At 42.4% G+C, this 18692-nt stretch overlaps 1 protein-coding gene across 2 annotated transcripts; it reads right to left on the bottom strand.

Moving 5' to 3' along the window:
• Positions 1-375: 375 nt before the first annotated feature.
• On the bottom strand, positions 376-18606 carry BPNT1 (3'(2'), 5'-bisphosphate nucleotidase 1). Of its 2 annotated transcripts, none has more exons than XM_069009507.1 (9): positions 18348-18606; positions 15072-15196; positions 12909-13013; positions 12543-12650; positions 11967-12015; positions 10891-10982; positions 9721-9918; positions 2302-2407; positions 376-998 (listed from the first exon to the last, which is right to left on the bottom strand). In XM_069009507.1, exons 2-9 carry the CDS (start codon positions 15186-15188, stop codon positions 850-852), a joined length of 924 nt encoding a protein of 307 aa, XP_068865608.1. In that variant the 5' UTR covers positions 15189-15196; positions 18348-18606; the 3' UTR covers positions 376-849. The 2 variants fall into 2 exon arrangements, with proteins under 2 accessions (XP_068865608.1, XP_068865609.1); XM_069009508.1 differs by having other exon boundaries at positions 18489-18606.
• Between the last annotated feature and the right edge of the window lie 86 nt (positions 18607-18692).

Here is an 18692-nt window from a genome sequence, read left to right as displayed (position 1 = left end):
TCAAAACTTGGACATAGAAAATTTCAAGGTCTGGCATTTCTGTTATTCCCAAGTATGCCAAAGTGACCTTGACTTTGGATGCCCAAAGTGCTCTAAGACTGAAGTGGCATAAACCCTGACAAAGGCATTTCAAATCATCAGAGAGGTGCTAAGAACTCCTGCCCCTGTCATGCTTCCTTGGGCTCTCAACTGAACTGTCCTGAACCCTGCTGTATTAACACTTCACTGATCCTCAATGACTCCAGTGATCCATGAACCCTTATCAGAGATTTCCAAGCCTAGCTGCACTGTATCTTGCCTCAACTCAGACAGCCCAACAAATAGCAGTCTTGGCCATCCCAGAACTCAGTGGAGACCAAAAAAATGCAGATGCCCTTCTAAGAATCAAAACTGGCAACTTTATAACAAATGGGCTCATCCATCCAGGCAAATCCTTAGTCAATTTAACACAATAACCCTTACTGACAACAAAAACTATTGAGCAAGATCAGGTACATGACTTAACATGATTTTGTGCCCAGATTATTAAGATGACTTTAAGATGCAGTGTTATGATTAGCAATATATTACACACAGTCATGAGGAAGGAAAACTCCCAAAGAATATAGAAAACACTGAAAATACTGAAAAAACCTGACTGTTTCGACGTTGTCTGCTCAACACAGCAAAACAATCTGATCCAACACATACTTAAAAATTCTGTATAATTTTGAAATTATTGAACACCTACTGAAAGAATTCAGTTCAGATTCTATGAAACAAAATTTCAAGCTCAGTCATCTTCTTCCTTTCTTTTACTCCAAGCTCATTTTCTCAGCATTCCAGGCCAAGTGAAGACTCTTCCATGCTTCAAGGCACAAGAGATTCTTTCACAGTGTTTGGAATACGACTGGCATAGTAGTCATAATTTCTCAAAGTGGCAAGGACTCCGGCTGAATTCATGTGCTTCACCTCCTTGTGATATTGAAATGGATTTCCACGGATATCAGTTATCTTGCCTGCAAAAAAAAGAAGAAAAATATTCCAGCAAAAAGGAGTTGGAGTCTGTTAGTTCATGTGATATAACTAAAAGCAATCTTTGGTGTGCACATGCCTGTGTTCACATGTGAAGTATCTTTGATTCCAGTTTAAGTACAACAGGTTTTATATTGACTGAAATCAAATAACTAGTGGTTTTGGGTTTTTTCAACAATACTTAAATTCCTTGTGTCTCAGGAAAAGGAAAACATCTCTCTTCCATGGATTACTTAAAATGCTTCCTGAGCAGCTTTTACACTGGCTATTGACAAGCAGCAAAGAAAAATCCTCAGTTCAAGTAAAAACCAGGGTAAGTCTAACCACAAACTCTTAACATAATGTAGAAATATGCCAGCTGGTTTTAAATGAGGTTTTAGAAATCACTTAGCAAGAGCAACACAAATCTTTATTCAAGCTAACTTAACCAGGAGATTCCTACCTAACCCAGGTATTTAACCAAGAGGTTAAATACAGCATTGTGCTGCCCCAGATTGGTTGGGCTGCTTTGTGCTTGAGCTAACCCTGTTTAAAACTATCCCAGTTATGAACACTACAGGCTGCAGAGGAGTTCAATAGTGTCATTCTGAAGCCAGTTGTCCTCTCCTGACAGAACTGAAGAATCAAACCCCATAATTTTAGCATATGGTGGTAAAAGGCCTATTAATGTGAAAAGAAGAATTAACAAAAAATAATACTACTTAAAATCATCATCAGTGAGTCTTTTCATAACTTTTCAACCCCTTAGCCCCTAGCTAAGTGAAGTGTCTCATGTTGGCTGGAGACCACTAATTCTGCTGAATGATATGAATGACTCAGTTTTGGAGTTTGTACATCCAAAGAACAACTTCATGATTTGATCTATTTTTGTTGGTTTAAAGAATTCAATGTCCACATATTATATAACATGTTACTAATAATAAACTACTATACTCAGTTAGTAGGACAGCACATTTTACTGTAAGATAGTAGCCAACACAAAAAAAAAGGGCATTTGTTTTGAAAATATTAAAATGAATATACCCCAAATTTGGGGATTTGGCTTTTTAAATTATGTGACAGTTATTGAGTTTGTTAGTACAGGGCAAAACAGATCATATCATGCTTTTCAGAGCAAAATGTCCTTGTCTCTTGATACTGTTGATTTCAGAGGGCTCAGAGCTCCTAGTGAATCATAACTATTAAAAAATGTACATGTATTGTCATTTTTTTTTCCATGAAAAGTATAACTAACTTCAAATTGATGCAGTTTCACTTATCCTGGAACTTTGAATGCTATGAACTTACCTCCCACAGCATGTAGGATAGCTTCAGGTGCACATGTATCCCACTTCTTGCACCCAGGACTGGCAAATACATAAGCAGATGCTTTGCCTTCTATAAGTTGAATGATCTGTTAAGAATAGAGTTGCAATCATTGCAAAGGATCTAGGCATTTAGAAATGGGTAGAAATAACACCAGGAAGTGGGGATTAAATCCATTTATTTATGTACTTATAGTCACAAAAGGAACACCAGCCATTTCCTTATAGTACAAGAAATTTTATTAAGGTATAGAAGCTATACTATATTACCATTCTCAATTCAGTATTTTTGATCGTTATAAATACAGTCTATATAGGATGAAAATCTGCTCTCAGCTTCAGAAACAAGAATTCACTTTTTGTGCAAGTACTAAAAAAATAAAGTGGAAACTACATACATGTTGTGTTAGTGCCATTTTGGGCCTTGCACACGTTGGAGGAAAGATATGAGAGGGTGTGTTTTTAACAGCTATGACAAAACTAAGCGTTAAAAACTGTACCAAATGAGTGTCCTGGGTTGAGGTGTATTCTATTACCATCCTCATGAGCTGTTGAAATCAGGTGGGGCAGTGTCTCCTTGCCTCCTCCCCCCAGACTATCTTTCTGTTAATGGCCCATCATTGTCCTGCTGCATGACTCAGAGATAACTCCCTCTGGACTATCTTCTGTTAACGAGCCTAATCAACACCTGGCCTCATGACTCATTACCCCATTGTGAGATGCTCCACCCAGAGGGAGGAACCAAGCATCCCATCATGGATATAACTGGGACTCTGAGCATCAAAGGGACTCCACTGGATTTCCAGAGGACAGGAGCTACACAGCCACCGCTGGATTTTCTGAGGAAGAGCAGACCCCTTCTACTACAGGATCACCACTTCAGAGGATTGCAGCCACCATTCCACCAGACTGCTACCACTACCCTGCCTAACAGGGACTCAGGTTGTATCTTGACTCTGTCAGTGTTTTCTTTTACTTTCTTTTCCTTTTCTTTAATTTCCATTAAATTGTTATTCTGACTTGGTGCCTCTCACTGGTTTGTTTCCAAACTAGCACATAATTTGGCGCCCAACGTGGGGCTAGGCTGCTGAGAAAAGTCAGAATTACAATTTTGTATTGTAGAAGCCATCTACTCACTATGGTGCTCAACATGCTTACATGGGTCTTATACCTAGCTCTCTATATTTTTCCGCACATGGGGACCTATCTGCCGATTGTAATGCTCCTGTGTAGACCAGGGTATGGTATAAAATTTGCTTTATTAGTGTATTATGCCTACTGCATGATAACCTCCGAGACAATGAACATAATTCGGAATATATACTCAACTTTGTCTGCCTGTCCTACTTTAGGCTGCTACATCTGGGGCCTCAACAATCATACTCAGCCCCTGGGGGGAGGATTAAAGAATGTTTTTTTCCAGCCTTTCAGACCGGACACAGCAGTTTTTGAAAATATTGAGTTCCCTGTGGATGTTAAGGATGGCATAATCTTTTTGGCAGTTCTTTTCTCTTTTTTCTCCATGACCTGCACTGTGTACACTATGCTTAGGATCAGAGCTATGGCACAGCATCCTCAGGATGAGAGGAAAAAAAGGAGCCAAGCAACAAGCACAATGTCTACACCGATTGTCGCAAAGAAGAAAGGAACCAAAAGCAAAGTGACAGCATCCATCTCTACTCAGACTGTCACAGAGGAGAAAGAACCCAGACCCAAGACCACAGCGTCCATGTCCACGCAGACTGACACAGAGGAGAAAGAACCCAGACCCAAGACCACAGCGTCCATGTCCACGCAGACTGACACAGAGGAGAAAGAACCCAGACCCAAGACCACAGCGTCCATGTCCATCCAGACTGACACAGAGGAGAAAGAACCCAGACACAAGACCACAGCGTCCATGTCCATCCAGACTGACACAGAGAAGGAAAAAACCAAAGGAGCTGTAAGCATCTCCACACAAACTGTCACTGAACCAGAACAGCCTAAACCGATTGCAGTTGCCCCCGTTCAGAAGAAGAAATCAAAAAGCAAGTCAGTCCGCATAGTGACTGACGAGGATGCAGCAGGACCTTCGCACCCAGCAGAAGAGGCAGAGCCGGAGATCATCACTCGGTCACTATCCCTGGGTGAGCTGCGTGACCTGCGGAGGGAATTCACGCGCCAGACGAACGAGTCCATCCTGACCTGGCTGCTCCGCATTTGGGACGCTGCAGCCAATGACACCATTCTGGACGGAAGTGAGGCGAGGCAGCTGGGATCTCTGTCCCGGGATGTGGTCATTGACCAGGGGATCGGGAGAACCCAAGAAACTCTCAGCCTCTGGCGGCGACTGCTTACAAGTGTCAGGGACAGGTACCTTTGTAAAGAAGACCTCCAGGTGCACCAAGGAAAATGGAGCACAATGGAACAAGGTATCCGGTGCCTGAGGGAATTGGCTGTGCTGGAGATCATTTTCTCAGAAGACGAAAGATATCCTAAGAGCCCAGATGGTGTCCAGTGCACGTCACAGATGTGGTTGAGGTTCGCACGCCTTGGACCAGAGATATACTCCCGTTACCTGGCAACGCTGCAATGGAGGGAAGGCGAGGACAGGGTGGGCGTCCTGGTGAACAAACTGAGGATTTACGAGGACACCGTCACAGCCCCGTTTCGCACCCATGTCTCATCCGTGGAAACAAGTCTTTTGGCTGAGCAAGTCCGGAGTTTGATTGAAGAAGGCCATCAGAAATTGAAAAAGGAACTTAAGGAAGAGATTTACCAGATCTCGCCAGAACCAACAAGAGTCTCTGCCATTAGGAGCCGGCGTCCCCCAACCAGGGAGAGAGGATACACCCCACGAGGTAATCTCTGGTTTTTCCTTCAGGAACATGGAGAAGACATGAGTAAGTGGCATGGAAAACCCACCTCCTCCTTAGCAGCCAGGGTACGTGAACTAAAGAGAGGGACAAATACCACAAGAAGCGCATCTAGAGTCAACATTGCTCCGGTCTCTCGCACACAGAACTCCAGACGATACCAGAATGATAGTATGACTGATCCTCTTGAAGGGACCTCAGGAACATACTCACCGGAAGGGAGCAACATGCACCAGAACCAGGAATAGAGGGGCCCTGCCTCTAGCCAGGTAGAGGAAAGGGATAATCGGGTCTTTTGGACTGTGTGGGTCCGATGGCCTGGCACAGCTGACCCACAAAAATACACGGCTTTGGTTGACACAGGCGCTCAATGTACTCTGATGCCATCAAGGTATGTGGGAGCAGAACCCATTTCCATTTGTGGGGTGACAGGAGGATCCCAGCAGCTGACTGTACTGGAAGCTGAAGTGAGTTTAACTGGGAATGAGTGGCAGAAACACCCCATCGTGACTGGCCCGGAGGCCCCGTGCATTCTCGGCATAGACTATCTCAGAAATGGATATTTCAAGGACCCAAAAGGACATCGTTGGGCTTTTGGGATAGCTGCTGTGGAGACAGAAGATATCAGACAACTGAGTACATTGCCTGGCCTCTCAGATGACCCGTCTGCCGTGGGACTGCTAAGAGTTGAAGAACAACAGGTACCAATCGCCACAGCAACAGTACACCGTCGGCAATACCGCACAGACAGAGACTCTGTGGTTCCCGTCCATGAGATGATTCGTAAACTGGAGAGCCAAGGGGTGGTCAGCAAGGCCCATTCACCCTTCAACAGCCCTATATGGCCAGTGCGTAAGTCCAACGGGGAATGGAGACTGACAGTGGATTACCGTGGCCTGAATGAAGTCACACCACCATTGAGCGCTGCTGTGCCGGACATGTTGGAACTTCAGTACGAGCTGGAGTCCAAAGCAGCGAAGTGGTACTCCACTATTGACATTGCCAATGCCTTCTTCTCCATTCCTTTGGCAGCAGAATGCAGGCCCCAGTTTGCTTTCACTTGGAGGGGTGTGCAATACACCTGGAACCGACTGCCCCAGGGGTGGAAGCACAGTCCCACCATTTGCCATGGACTGATCCAGACTGCACTGGAAAAGGGTGAGGCCCCAGAACATCTGCAATACATCGACGACATCATCGTGTGGGGAAACACAGCAAAGGAAGTATTTGAGAAAGGAGAGAAAATCATCCAGATTCTCCTGGAAGCTGGCTTTGCCATCAAAAGGAGCAAAGTCAAGGGACCTGCCCAAGAGATCCAGTTCCTGGGAGTAAAGTGGCAAGATGGACGACGTCAGATTCCCACCGAGGTTGTCAACAAGATCACTGCGATGTCTCCACCGACCAGCAAGAAGGAAACACAAGCTTTCCTAGGCGCCATAGGTTTTTGGAGAATGCACATTCCTGAGTACAGCCAGATTGTGAGCCCTCTCTACCTGGTTACCCGCAAGAAGAACGATTTCCACTGGGGCCCTGAACAGCAGCAAGCCTTTGCCCAGATCAAGCAGGAAATCGCTCATGCGGTAGCCCTTGGCCCAGTCAGGACAGGACCAGAGGTGAAGAACGTGCTCTACTCTGCAGCCGGGAGCCATGGTCTGTCCTGGAGCCTCTGGCAGAAGGTGCCTGGTGAGACTCGGGGCCGACCACTGGGATTCTGGAGCCGAAGCTACAGAGGATCTGAAGCTAACTACACTCCCACAGAGAAGGAAATCTTGGCCGCCTATGAAGGAGTCCAAGCTGCCTCAGAGGTAATCGGCACAGAGGCACAACTCCTCCTGGCACCCCGACTACCAGTGCTGGGGTGGATGTTCAAGGGAAAGGTTCCTGCCACGCATCATGCCACCGACACCACATGGAGCAAATGGATTGCTCTCATCACACAGCGTGCCCGTATTGGAAACCCGAATCGCCCTGGGATTCTGGAAATTATAACAAACTGGCCTGAAGGTGAGACTTTTGGATTATCTTCTGAAGAAGAGGAAGAGCAAGTGACTCGTGCTGAGGAAGCCCCACCATATAATGAGCTACCGGAGACTGAAAGACGTTATGCCCTCTTCACTGATGGTTCCTGCCGAATTGTAGGCACTAACAGGAAGTGGAAAGCTGCAGTATGGAGCCCCACACGGCAAGTTGCACAAGCTACCGAGGGACAAGGTGGATCGAGTCAGGTTGCAGAGCTTAAAGCCGTCCAGCTGGCTTTGGATATTGCTGAACGAGAGAAGTGGCCGAGGCTCTATCTCTACACCGACTCGTGGATGGTAGCTAATGCTCTGTGGGGATGGCTGGTTCGCTGGAGAAAAGCCAACTGGCAGCGCAGAGGGAAACCCATCTGGGCCGCTGAGATTTGGCAGGACATCGCCGCCCGAGTAGAGAAGCTGACCGTGAAGGTTCGACACGTGGATGCGCACGTACCCAAGAGTCGGGCTAATGAAGAACATCGCAACAACGAGCAGGTGGACCGAGCTGCCAAGGTGAAAGTATCACAGGTGGATCTGGACTGGCAGCACAAGGGAGAACTATTCCTAGCTCGTTGGGCCCATGATGCCTCTGGTCACCAGGGGAGAGATGCAACATACCAATGGGCCCGTGACCGAGGGGTGGACCTTACCATGGACAGCATCTCACAGGTCATCCACAGCTGTGAGACCTGTGCTGCAATCAAACAGGCCAAGCGGGTGAAGCCTCTGTGGTACGGCGGACGATGGTCAAAGTACAGGTATGGGGAAGCCTGGCAAGTTGATTACATCACCCTTCCCCAAACTCGCCAAGGCAAGCGCTACGTGTTGACCATGGTTGAAGCAACCACTGGATGGCTGGAGACCTACCCTGTGCCTCATGCTACAGCCCGGAACACCATCTTGGGCCTGGAAAAGCAAGTCCTGTGGAGACATGGCACCCCCGACAGGATCGAGTCAGACAACGGGACTCATTTTAAGAACAGCCTCATCAACACCTGGGCCAGAGAACACGGTATCGAATGGATATATCATATTCCTTATCATGCACCAGCTGCCGGAAAAGTTGAACGCTGCAATGGACTACTTAAAACCACCCTAAAGGCACTTGGTGGGGGAACCTTCAAAAATTGGGAAGCGAACTTAGCGAAGGCTACCTGGATGGTCAATACCCGAGGGTCCATCAATCGAGCTGGTCCTGCCGAGTCCGAACCCTTGCACACAGTGGATGGAGATAGAGTCCCTGTGGTACACCTGAGAGGTATTTTAGGAAAGACTGTTTGGATTAATCCTACCTCAGGCAAAGGCAAACCCATCCGTGGGATTGTCTTTGCTCAAGGACCTGGTTGCACTTGGTGGGTAATGCAAAAAGATGGGGAAACCCGTTGTGTACCACAGGGAGACCTAATCTTAGGTGAGAACGGTGTGTAGGGTTTCATTGTATATATATATATATATATGTATGTGTATTTAGAGTTTAAGAAGGTATTGATTTGGGATGATGTAGATGGTAATAGAATAAGGGGTGGATAATGTCCTGGGTTGAGGTGTATTCTATTACCATCCTCATGAGCTGTTGAAATCAGGTGGGGCAGTGTCTCCTTGCCTCCTCCCCCCAGACTATCTTTCTGTTAATGGCCCATCATTGTCCTGCTGCATGACTCAGAGATAACTCCCTCTGGACTATCTTCTGTTAACGAGCCTAATCAACACCTGGCCTCATGACTCATTACCCCATTGTGAGATGCTCCACCCAGAGGGAGGAACCAAGCATCCCATCATGGATATAACTGGGACTCTGAGCATCAAAGGGACTCCACTGGATTTCCAGAGGACAGGAGCTACACAGCCACCGCTGGATTTTCTGAGGAAGAGCAGACCCCTTCTACTACAGGATCACCACTTCAGAGGATTGCAGCCACCATTCCACCAGACTGCTACCACTACCCTGCCTAACAGGGACTCAGGTTGTATCTTGACTCTGTCAGTGTTTTCTTTTACTTTCTTTTCCTTTTCTTTAATTTCCATTAAATTGTTATTCTGACTTGGTGCCTCTCACTGGTTTGTTTCCAAACTAGCACATGAGTGTTCCCTGTATGTATGGAAATTTCACAAAGGAAATATCATGCATGCTTATATTTTTATCCTTTGAAATGGCTGGTGGATAGTTGGAACAAAAGCTGTATTAACACAAACAGGAGGACATGTCTAATAATTGAGATTAAACTGAATTCCCATTTAATCATGCTAGTCTTACAACTTTTTATTTTCACCCCTAAAAACAGCATACTGGGGAAGACAGACCTCAGCCATGACCAGCATGGCCACTGGTTCAAATACACCTGTACCAAATTCTCTCTACCTCACAGCAGACTGAATGCTAGGAAGAGAAGTTGTGCTGGGGAAGGTGGAGGAAGTCTCTCCTGTATATTCATGCAAGTCAGCAAATGAATTCTTTAGTAAAAATTCTTTTTACTTTTTTTCCAGAAGTGCCACCTCCCAGTAAAAACAGAAGATTTTGAGTTTTCATACCTTGTTTCCTGCTCCTCCAACTCTGATGACAGTGTCTGGGTTCAAGGCAGTGATGCACTCATTTACCAGGGCACTGCTGTGGGAGCGGGTGGTAACAACGATGTGTTTGCCAGCAGGTGCTTCTGTGAGCTGAAAGCCAAAGGCACCCATGCCCAGCACTCCCCAGATTGTCCTGCCCAACACAGCATTAGCTCCTGCCTACAAAAAAAGGTACAGAGTGATGGTTAATCACACTGGTCAGCAGTTAAAGCACAAAGGGAAAGGGGTACCTAGATGTATCTTGGCATATCAGGGAGAGTAACATCAATACTGGAATATACATTTACACAGTGGCACTTAGAACTGCTTGAGAGCCCAGAGTGAGAAGTTGGCTCTCTTTCCCTCTAAGGCAATGACATAATTGACCCTTTTCTTATCTGTGACACTGTCATGGTGCATTACATCTGCCTCCAGGGACTGGCAGATTAATATTTGTATATTTCTGTACTTCAGGCACAATCTGTAATTGAAAGTATCTTGTAATTTGAAATATTTTTTGATACATATCACACAGAACATGATAGCATTACATCAGCTCAAGGGCTTTTTCTTTAAACTCCAGTAAGTTTAATTAATCAGGCTGTATCATGAGCTCCCTCCAATAATACTGAAATAATCTCCAGAAGTGTAAATGCCTGTAGGTTGACCATCCTGGACTTATACCTGAAACCTGGCATGATACACTCTAACCCAGCTATCAGTGACAATTTATGCTTGGTTTATTTGGGGCTGCAGATTTATGGCAGTTACCACTCACTACAAATGCACCCATTGCATGGATTTACTAAAGAATTTCTAGCAAAGACTGCAACACAACTGATCTGTACTTGTTTTACAGTATGTACTTTATATGGACTGTAGTAATTTTTACAGTATATATGTAGTATATCCTGTATTAGTGTATTACACCAGCCTCAGGATTCAGTAGGGCTGTTAGTATGTTCCTGACATTCAGTTCCTGGAAACCAACATTTAAAATTGTATATATTTAATAAAAAACCCAGTACCTTACATTACAACATTAACTCCACTAAATGCCACTTTTCAGTTGAAAGTGTGCTAACTGAAATGGCTTAGGAGTTAACATTTAGAAATCACACAATGCTTCCAAATAGATCAATGTTTTAATACCTCATAGTTGTAATATGGCTGGTTAATAACTCCTGCTATTGCTTTGCCTCCATAGGCAATTCCAATAAGAACCGTTACGTGGTCAAGGAGACCTGGACAGAAATAACAGGAATGCAGTTATGTTTGAAAAAGAGAAAGATCTTTATAAGAACATAAACATTCAGTAAAAGTCCACAAATCAATATGCAGGGTGGTATCTAAAAAATGCAAATACTAATCAGGATTTTCAGAGGTTGATATAATTTTTTAGTCATTTAGCCTTGAGGTCTGCTAAAAACTGCCCCAGATAGAGTTCTTTTAATAGAGCTATGTTATAATTAACACATAATGAGAAGGAAGTTTAAAGATACAACTACACAGCAGAATATGGTGACATTCTTCTGTAATTGCAGTGGGAGTTGTTTAATGCTATTCAAAACTAGCAATTTGTTGACAGTTGTACATTTCTTTCCCCAAAAAGGGGAAAAAAATCTGCCTAAAAGATTTTACATTAATCAACTAAAAGATGCATTAGGAGGCAAAAGTGAGGTTTCAGCATAACGTTTCTTGGAGGCTTTTCTTTTTTTTCTTTTCTTTTCTTTCATTTGAGGGTCTATTTCTATAGAAATTAGGCTTTGCTGAAAATAGTTTCTTCCCATAACTGAAGAATCGTGATTTGTGGGAGGATATTTGTTTCATTTTGAAAGGGCTAGAAGTACTGCTGTTTGAAGAGGAGGATGTAAATATAATCGAGCATATTCCTGTGTGAAGGGGAGATTTAGTCCTTCAATTTGAAGACTTGCAGAATTCTAAATTTGACTAAAAACTTAAGACAAGCTGCCAGCAGTCAAAGGCAGCTCTTTGCATTCTGAAATGATAAAAACTGGTCAGCACTTAGTAGCCCATCAGGAATATTCAGTACTGGTTGGAACTGAATGGAATGAATAAATACATTCCAACCACTCAAAAAGTACAGAAACATCAGCCTTATGAAACAATATTGTAAGTAACTTCTTTGATAAAACTATCTACATGTATATGCTACTTTATTACATTGCTGTTTTTTTTTAATCAACAGAATTAAAAGAAAATCCAACCTTCAGTGTACTCTTTGGTTCCATCCAAGGGATCAACCCATATTACAAGCTTAAAGAATAAAAAAAATAAGGAAAATTACAAATACAAATCATGGAAGTTACCACACAAAGTATATATTTTACTTTAGTGCTTTTATTTCCTTATGGCAGTAAAGAAATAAAGAGCTCCAAAATTTTAACATTATTGTATGACTGTATAATACTGTTTTACACAAAAAAAAATCCAAGCTTAAAAATTGACTGGAATGTCTCAGCAAATCTCTTAATAGAAGCATGAAGGATTAAACTGAACATGGAAATGAGATTACTTTCTTATGTCCAAACTAGATTCCTGCCAAATTAATTTGAATCACAAATTGTAAGATGCCAATTTCCACTTCCCATTACTGCACACAGGAGCATGCAGCACTTCCAGCTCTGGAGGTGTGATTCTCATGACTACATTTCAGTTTTCAAACGAAAAAGAAAAACTGGCAACATTGAAAAAAGCTATTTTCCTTCTACTCTTAGCTAAAATCAGAAAGTAGTACAGATAATGTAAAATAGAAAAACATAGGCATAGCATTACCACATTACCTCTTCCTCTTTAATTCCTGTGTACTGAGCAGGACAAGGTTTCTTCAGTATTTCTTCACAGTGACCATCCTCAATTAAATCCTCAGTTACATTATCAGTGGGCAGTTCCTGACAAAAGAATTCTCAGAATTATTTGAAAAATGTTTTGGAATCATCTCAGTTTGTCTTAGAGCTGTGTATTTGACAGCAGCTTGATAAAGCTAATGAAATGCAAAGGTGAAATGGGATGGAAATACCTTTTGTTTGTTGCTTTTGGGTTGGCTTTTTTTAAATTAAAACAGATGTTTTCCTAAACCCAGCCAAAGCAAATTCCAGTGCAAGCTACAGCAGGATAAGCTGTTAATATGAAATAAAGGAGGTACTTACTTCTTCTCCTATGATTGTCACCTTGGGAAACTTCCGTGCCAGGGAAGCACAAATGCTCATTTGTACCAGTCGGTCAGCTTTGGTCTGCAAGTCATTGGGTCCAGCCTGTCCAAGAGTGGATAGGAATTTGTGTACTAAAAAAATACACCAGCACAGTGGCCCATACAGCACTCTAAATATTTGCCTTGTAGTGGAAAAAAAAGTCTAATTTGGTAAATCTTAACCTAGTAAGTGACCTTGCGAGAGGCAAGCTAAAAACTGCAAGATGCAGAGTTTCCCTGTGCACCCCAGAGCTAAGACAGACTGGTATGACAACAGAACAGCGGATTTGGTGCTCCCAAGGTGGCATAAAAAATGACTGCAAGCTTTCCCAATGTTGTGTAGCCCAACTACATGGGTTACAGTAATCTCTTGAATAATAATGAACTGCTACACAGAGAAAGTGGGTAACTTATTAACACTTTTTTCACCCTTTAGGTCCAAAGATAGAATCCCAGTAAGAAATAATTCTCTTAGCATTGGAATTTAAAAAGACAATTTATCCAAGATTTGCATCTTAGTTGAATCAAAAAATTTTATCTGCTGGTATCTTATTTGCTGACAATATGGAAAGTGTTTTCTCCAGCTACAGAAATTAGCCACAGGAATGGAATATTCCATTTAGAATGAGTTAATTTTTCATGCTCAAAAGTGGTCTGTCCCTTAGCCAGCTGCTAATTTTTAGGAAACAATATTTTTCTTTGAAATTTCCCTCTCATTCCCTAAAAAATTTGGTTGAAATTGGTCCTGAGTTTAGACTCAGATAGATCAAGTTCACTGCAGAGAGTGTCCTTTGTTCCTGGACACAAACCCAATAAAGCAGTATAAAGTAGCTCTTCAAAACAGGAATCAATAATGTAAAAATGGGTGGACAAAGTGTCTACCTACCAACTGGAGGGGGAAAAAAAGTACAATTACTACAAAGAGAAGCAATATAAATTGAGAACTTAGAGTTGACCGAGGGAAAAAAAACTCTGGATATCAGGAGAGGAGATGGCTAAAAACTCAGCTGTTCCTGAACTAGATAAATGATGGGAGGTCACTATGTTGAGGGAAAAGGTGGAACATTGCCTTCCTAGATGTTCCAAAAGCTTTCAGTAAGGCCAGGTCTTGGAATTGGTGGTGACATTTGCTGGCTGCAGAAAGAGGACGAATGATGAGAAGCAGCACTTTCTTTCCTTTCTGTTCTGCATCTCTTCAGACTGCAAAACAGAGGCACATGCAGAGGTTCTTTTGCATTCTTCCTCTTCCTTTAGCAGCCACATTTGGCAAGAAGCTTGCAGGATTTTCAAGATCTCTAGTCCCTCAAACAGGAACCACCTCTGTTTTTATTGTTTTCAGTCTAATTTTGTGTGTTTGTTACTACCTCATTAAAAAAAATTAAAAGCACATGTAAACAGTCTTACTTAGAACCAATATTGCCTGTTACTTTTGATCACTTTTGAATAATGTAAATGCCTGCAATGTAAAGACCAAAAATAGTGTATATATTTAATGAAGTCCATAATCTTGTTACATACCCATAAAACTAGAATTAACTTCAAAAGTTAATTTCACCTATTCCAGCACTGTAATCAAAACAAAGATCCTGGCTCATCAGTGCAATTTACTAAATTACAGCAAATTAAGAATTTTAATACCTGTTGTCTTTTTAGAATGAAATTTGAAGCTCTGAATTTATTTTAAAAGCTGTGATTTACAATAAAATCTGAAGCTGTTTTTTGTTTTAGGAAATTAAACAATGATTTATTCTAATCCAAAATTCATCACAGGCACAGTATTTTAAGATGTATTAAAGATGTTAGAACATAGGTATAGAAATTAACAGGAAATATACATTATTATGAATTTTGAGGTACTATGCAAACCTTGTGTTTTCTGAGGGAAATCAGGACAAAATTAATGGTGTTTCTTTTAAATGTACAAATATTTTTTTTGAAATACTGGTCAAAAGACACTTCTCTAGTGCTTTTTTAATTCTATAACAAGGAATATTTCTTGTCTCAGAGAAGTGAGGGCTGTATTTCTTCCCACAGTTGCTGATTTTTAAAAATACCACCTCAACCTGTATCTAACTCAAGATTAACAAGAGAAGTTAAACTGGAACAAAGTAAAAGGTAATACCTTCTCCACTATGCCCAGGTCTCCTGCAGACATCACATTTCTAACAATTGTTGCAGCTTTCTCCGCAACAGAATATGCAGAGGCCACCACACGCATGAGGAGAGCTGGAGAAGCCATGCTGAATGCTGAAAAGAAACAAAAAGCAAACTTGAACATTTCTCTCTTCAAGAGAAGAAAAAAAGGTAACATATTTTACCTAACATTCCAAACAGGTACAGTTTAAACGGAGTAGAAAGGGGAAAGTGGGTTACTGCCAGTGAGTGGTAATGAGGTGAGCTTTGGCTTTTTAAAAAAATACAATTAACAAACACAAGGATGTAAAACTATTGTAGACAAGATCTTGCAAATACTCATGTTCTGTCTGACAGTGAACCTAGTTCTCACTAAAATAAAATTACATTAAAAAAGAACAGCAGCAGCAGCAGCAACTCTTATCATAAATATTAAGAAAGAGTCTACACACAGTACTCATTTTTTGCACATTTTGAATAGGAATTCATTTTTCCAGAACTGAACCTACAGTTGGTTTGTGCCCAGAACTCAAGCACAAGGCTGCCAGACAGGATGACATAAGCAACTTCACTTACTATTCCCCTTTTTTAAAACATAAACCAGGCTTTCGTAGGTGGCCACAAAATAGGTTAATGATATGCAGATACTGCAAACTTGTATGCAAAAGTTGAATTTAACCATCTGAATTTAAGCATCCTTTCTGTATTTCTTTAACTTCTGATTTCTTTATGGAAATCGATTTCTATCTTCCTGCCTCCCCTGAGCACTGCATCTCCTGTCATTCTTCCTCATTGCATTGTCTTCCTCATCTGTTCCTCAGCACAAACCAGTGCAATTCACTGGGCCTTCAGTTCCCAAGTAGAGTAACTATCACCCTTGGAAAGGCTTTTCCTCCCAGCTTTTCTTTACCTCAGGAAAAACAAGTATTGATAACCACACTGCATTCTTTAAAATGCAAAGCTAATTGCTTTTTATGTTTTCCTATCAGTTGTTTCTGTGTAGATGACACACTTTTTGGCTGGGGCTCACATGTATGACACACTTCCAAGAAAACACTTGAGCACAGAGCCAGAACAAAATACAGAGGAACTCACTAATCACCACACAAAAGAAGATATATTATGGGGGAAGTGTAATATAACAGTCATATGACAAATATTGCAATTGCAGCAAGTACTGCTTAAGTGGCAATAGGTCATTATACAATACCTTTCCTTTCTTCCTTGAGAAATCAAGGTCATGGCTGTTCACAAAACAGCAATGTCAGAAGTATCAGAATCCCAAATTTAGCTGATTTAAGAACTTTTTGAGCACTTTAGTAACACCATACCTGTACCACTAAAGTCAGAAGCTCTGTGAGGCTGAAAGAGTAGCATGATTGTGCAAGCACATTCAGAAAGCACTCTTGCTAATGTTAATTATTATTTCCTGCTGATGGATGGGAGCAAAGTGCTCTGGAGTTCTGTGGAATAGCCAAGATCCATACTCAAAGTGCACAGCTGAGCTACCCTGGACTGGTAGCAATGGTTACAGAGGAAATTTTGGAAATGCTACCTGTGGCAATAAGCAGCTCTCAAACAGTTGTAGAGCAAATATGTGTCATAACACATGGAAAGACAGATACTATTTTAAGTCTATACCATCATGTGAAACAAGTTAACAGGAAGAAAAATGGGATATAGTTCATTCCATATTAAAAATATCTGGAACTGAGAATTTCTGAGAAAGAGTTTAGAAAGTAGCATATTAGATGGGAAGTTTGGATTAAAGAATTGAGATGAATTATCAGATGAAGATAACTAACATTTTTTTGCTCAGCTTCTCATAAAAAAAGTCATTTGACCTTTTACTGTACATTTGATCCTGCTTCATAAAATGAGATAAAAACTTAATTGTTTTCAAGGCTTGATTTATTTTATGTTTGCATAAAGTTTCAAAAGACTCAGAAAACAATACAGAAATACTATCTTGCATTCTTGAACCTTGACCTAAGGTGTTTCTTGGGTACATTTTTCTTGGCCATACTTAAGGCAAACAAATATACTTTCTGTGGTGAACCCAGAACCTCCTGGAAAACCTTAAAATTGAAATATTTTTATGAAAAAATAAGGTTTATTAAAAGAAACTGAAATGAGAGGTTCAACACCCCTTCCTCACCACTCTGGAGTAATTACCTAATGAATTGCAAAGTATGTTATTAGTGCAAAGGTGCTTTAAATTTTTACAGGGCTGCATCTCCTGTGTGGCACGTCTTCTGGTGTGTGGGACCTTTTTGATTAGATAAGCAAATGCAGCAGCTGACTGTAAGTTCTTCACCTCTGTAACTTTCTGATCTCAAATTAATTCATTTATAGCTTTATGGCACATTCTTTCTGATGAGGGCAATGTCTAGTGTATGCTTCCACAAAGCACTTAAGAATATATTGCTTGCTTTGGACAAAAATAGTTTGACTCTTACAAATCTGTGCAGTTTACAAATACTGCACAGCAACTATCCCTCAAGTTAAATTTGGGTATAATTTTCAAAGCACACCTTGTCCTCTGAAGAGCTTCCCTCCTTTCTTCTAGTCCAGCAACCAAACTGTTGAATGATCTTGGTAAATCAGCCTGTTTTGCTACTTACTAAAATAAATGAGTTCTCCAGTTCTTGTTCCACTTTTTAATTCTGATGTATGTAAGTACTATGGGCTGACTACAATTAATTTATGAAAGCACACGAGTGATTTGTTGATGTTCCTATCTCAGTCTCTTTTATGCAAACTTCCATTTTCCAAATTTATGATTTTCCTGATGAAAGGAGAAAGTGGACATCAGACAGAACACGTCCTTAAATGCAAGTGCTAAGCTATGCAAGTTCTTTCTTGGAACTCTTCAATGCCCAAGCGACCAGAGCTCCGAATTTCTTTACACTAAACTTCGGCCCACACCTGGTGAAAGATAAACTTTCCATTATGTAAGGGAACAGTATTTGCCCAGCAGAAACGGGCAAATACTCGGTGTGGGAATTCATGGGTCCCATTGCGGTTCATTTATAGGCTTCCAAGTGGGAAAGGGCTGCGCTACCTGATTTCATCAAAGAGAAAAAAAAGGGAAGCCTGTTCCTCATTCTCTTGCCATTAATATTCCCGGTGGCAAAGTGCCCGCAGCGGAGCGCAGCCAGAGGTATGAGCAGTGCCCGCGGATGCATCCAGCGGAGCGTGGCCGGACACACCACGGGTGGTCGGGGATGGAGGAGCAGCTCTGCTGGCGCAGCAGCCAACTCACCGTCTCCAGCCTCGCTTTTCGCTGGATCTTCTCCGGCCCCCGCACCCCGTCACCGATCACCAGCAGCCTGCGGGGCTCTCCGAGCCCTTCGCGCCCGTCCCCTTGCCAAGGAGGGACCCACGTTCCAGCACCGCCGCTCACCTCCCGCAGCGCACCGCGCCCTCCGGGCTGGCTCCTTTAGGGAGGACTTGCCACCTCCACAGAACCACCCCGGAATGCCCCGAATCCTTCCGGCTCCGGGCGGGGCTCAGGCGCTTGCCCGGCCCGTCGGGAGCGCCGAGCAGCCGCCGTCCCGCCCGCCCTGCGCGGCGTGTCCCCTCCCGCGGCCCGTCGCGCCGGCGGAAG

Source organism: Aphelocoma coerulescens, chromosome 3, assembly GCF_041296385.1.
Source record: "Aphelocoma coerulescens isolate FSJ_1873_10779 chromosome 3, UR_Acoe_1.0, whole genome shotgun sequence".
Classification (NCBI taxonomy): Eukaryota; Metazoa; Chordata; class Aves; order Passeriformes; family Corvidae; genus Aphelocoma; species Aphelocoma coerulescens.
This window is presented reverse-complemented; position numbering and strand designations above follow the sequence as displayed.

Excerpts from the sequence above, each read along its gene's own strand:
- BPNT1 (XM_069009507.1), bottom strand. The coding sequence starts at position 15,188 with ATGGCTTCTCCAGCTCTCCTCATGCGTGTGGTGGCCTCTGCATATTCT. Across the intron at positions 13,014-15,071 it reads ACCTGGGCATAGTGGAGAAG|GCTGGACCCAATGACTTGCA; the intron begins GTATTACCTTTT and ends ACTCTTGGACAG. Across the intron at positions 9,919-10,890 it reads AGCCATATTACAACTATGAG|GCAGGAGCTAATGCTGTGTT; the intron begins GTATTAAAACAT and ends CTTTTTTTGTAG.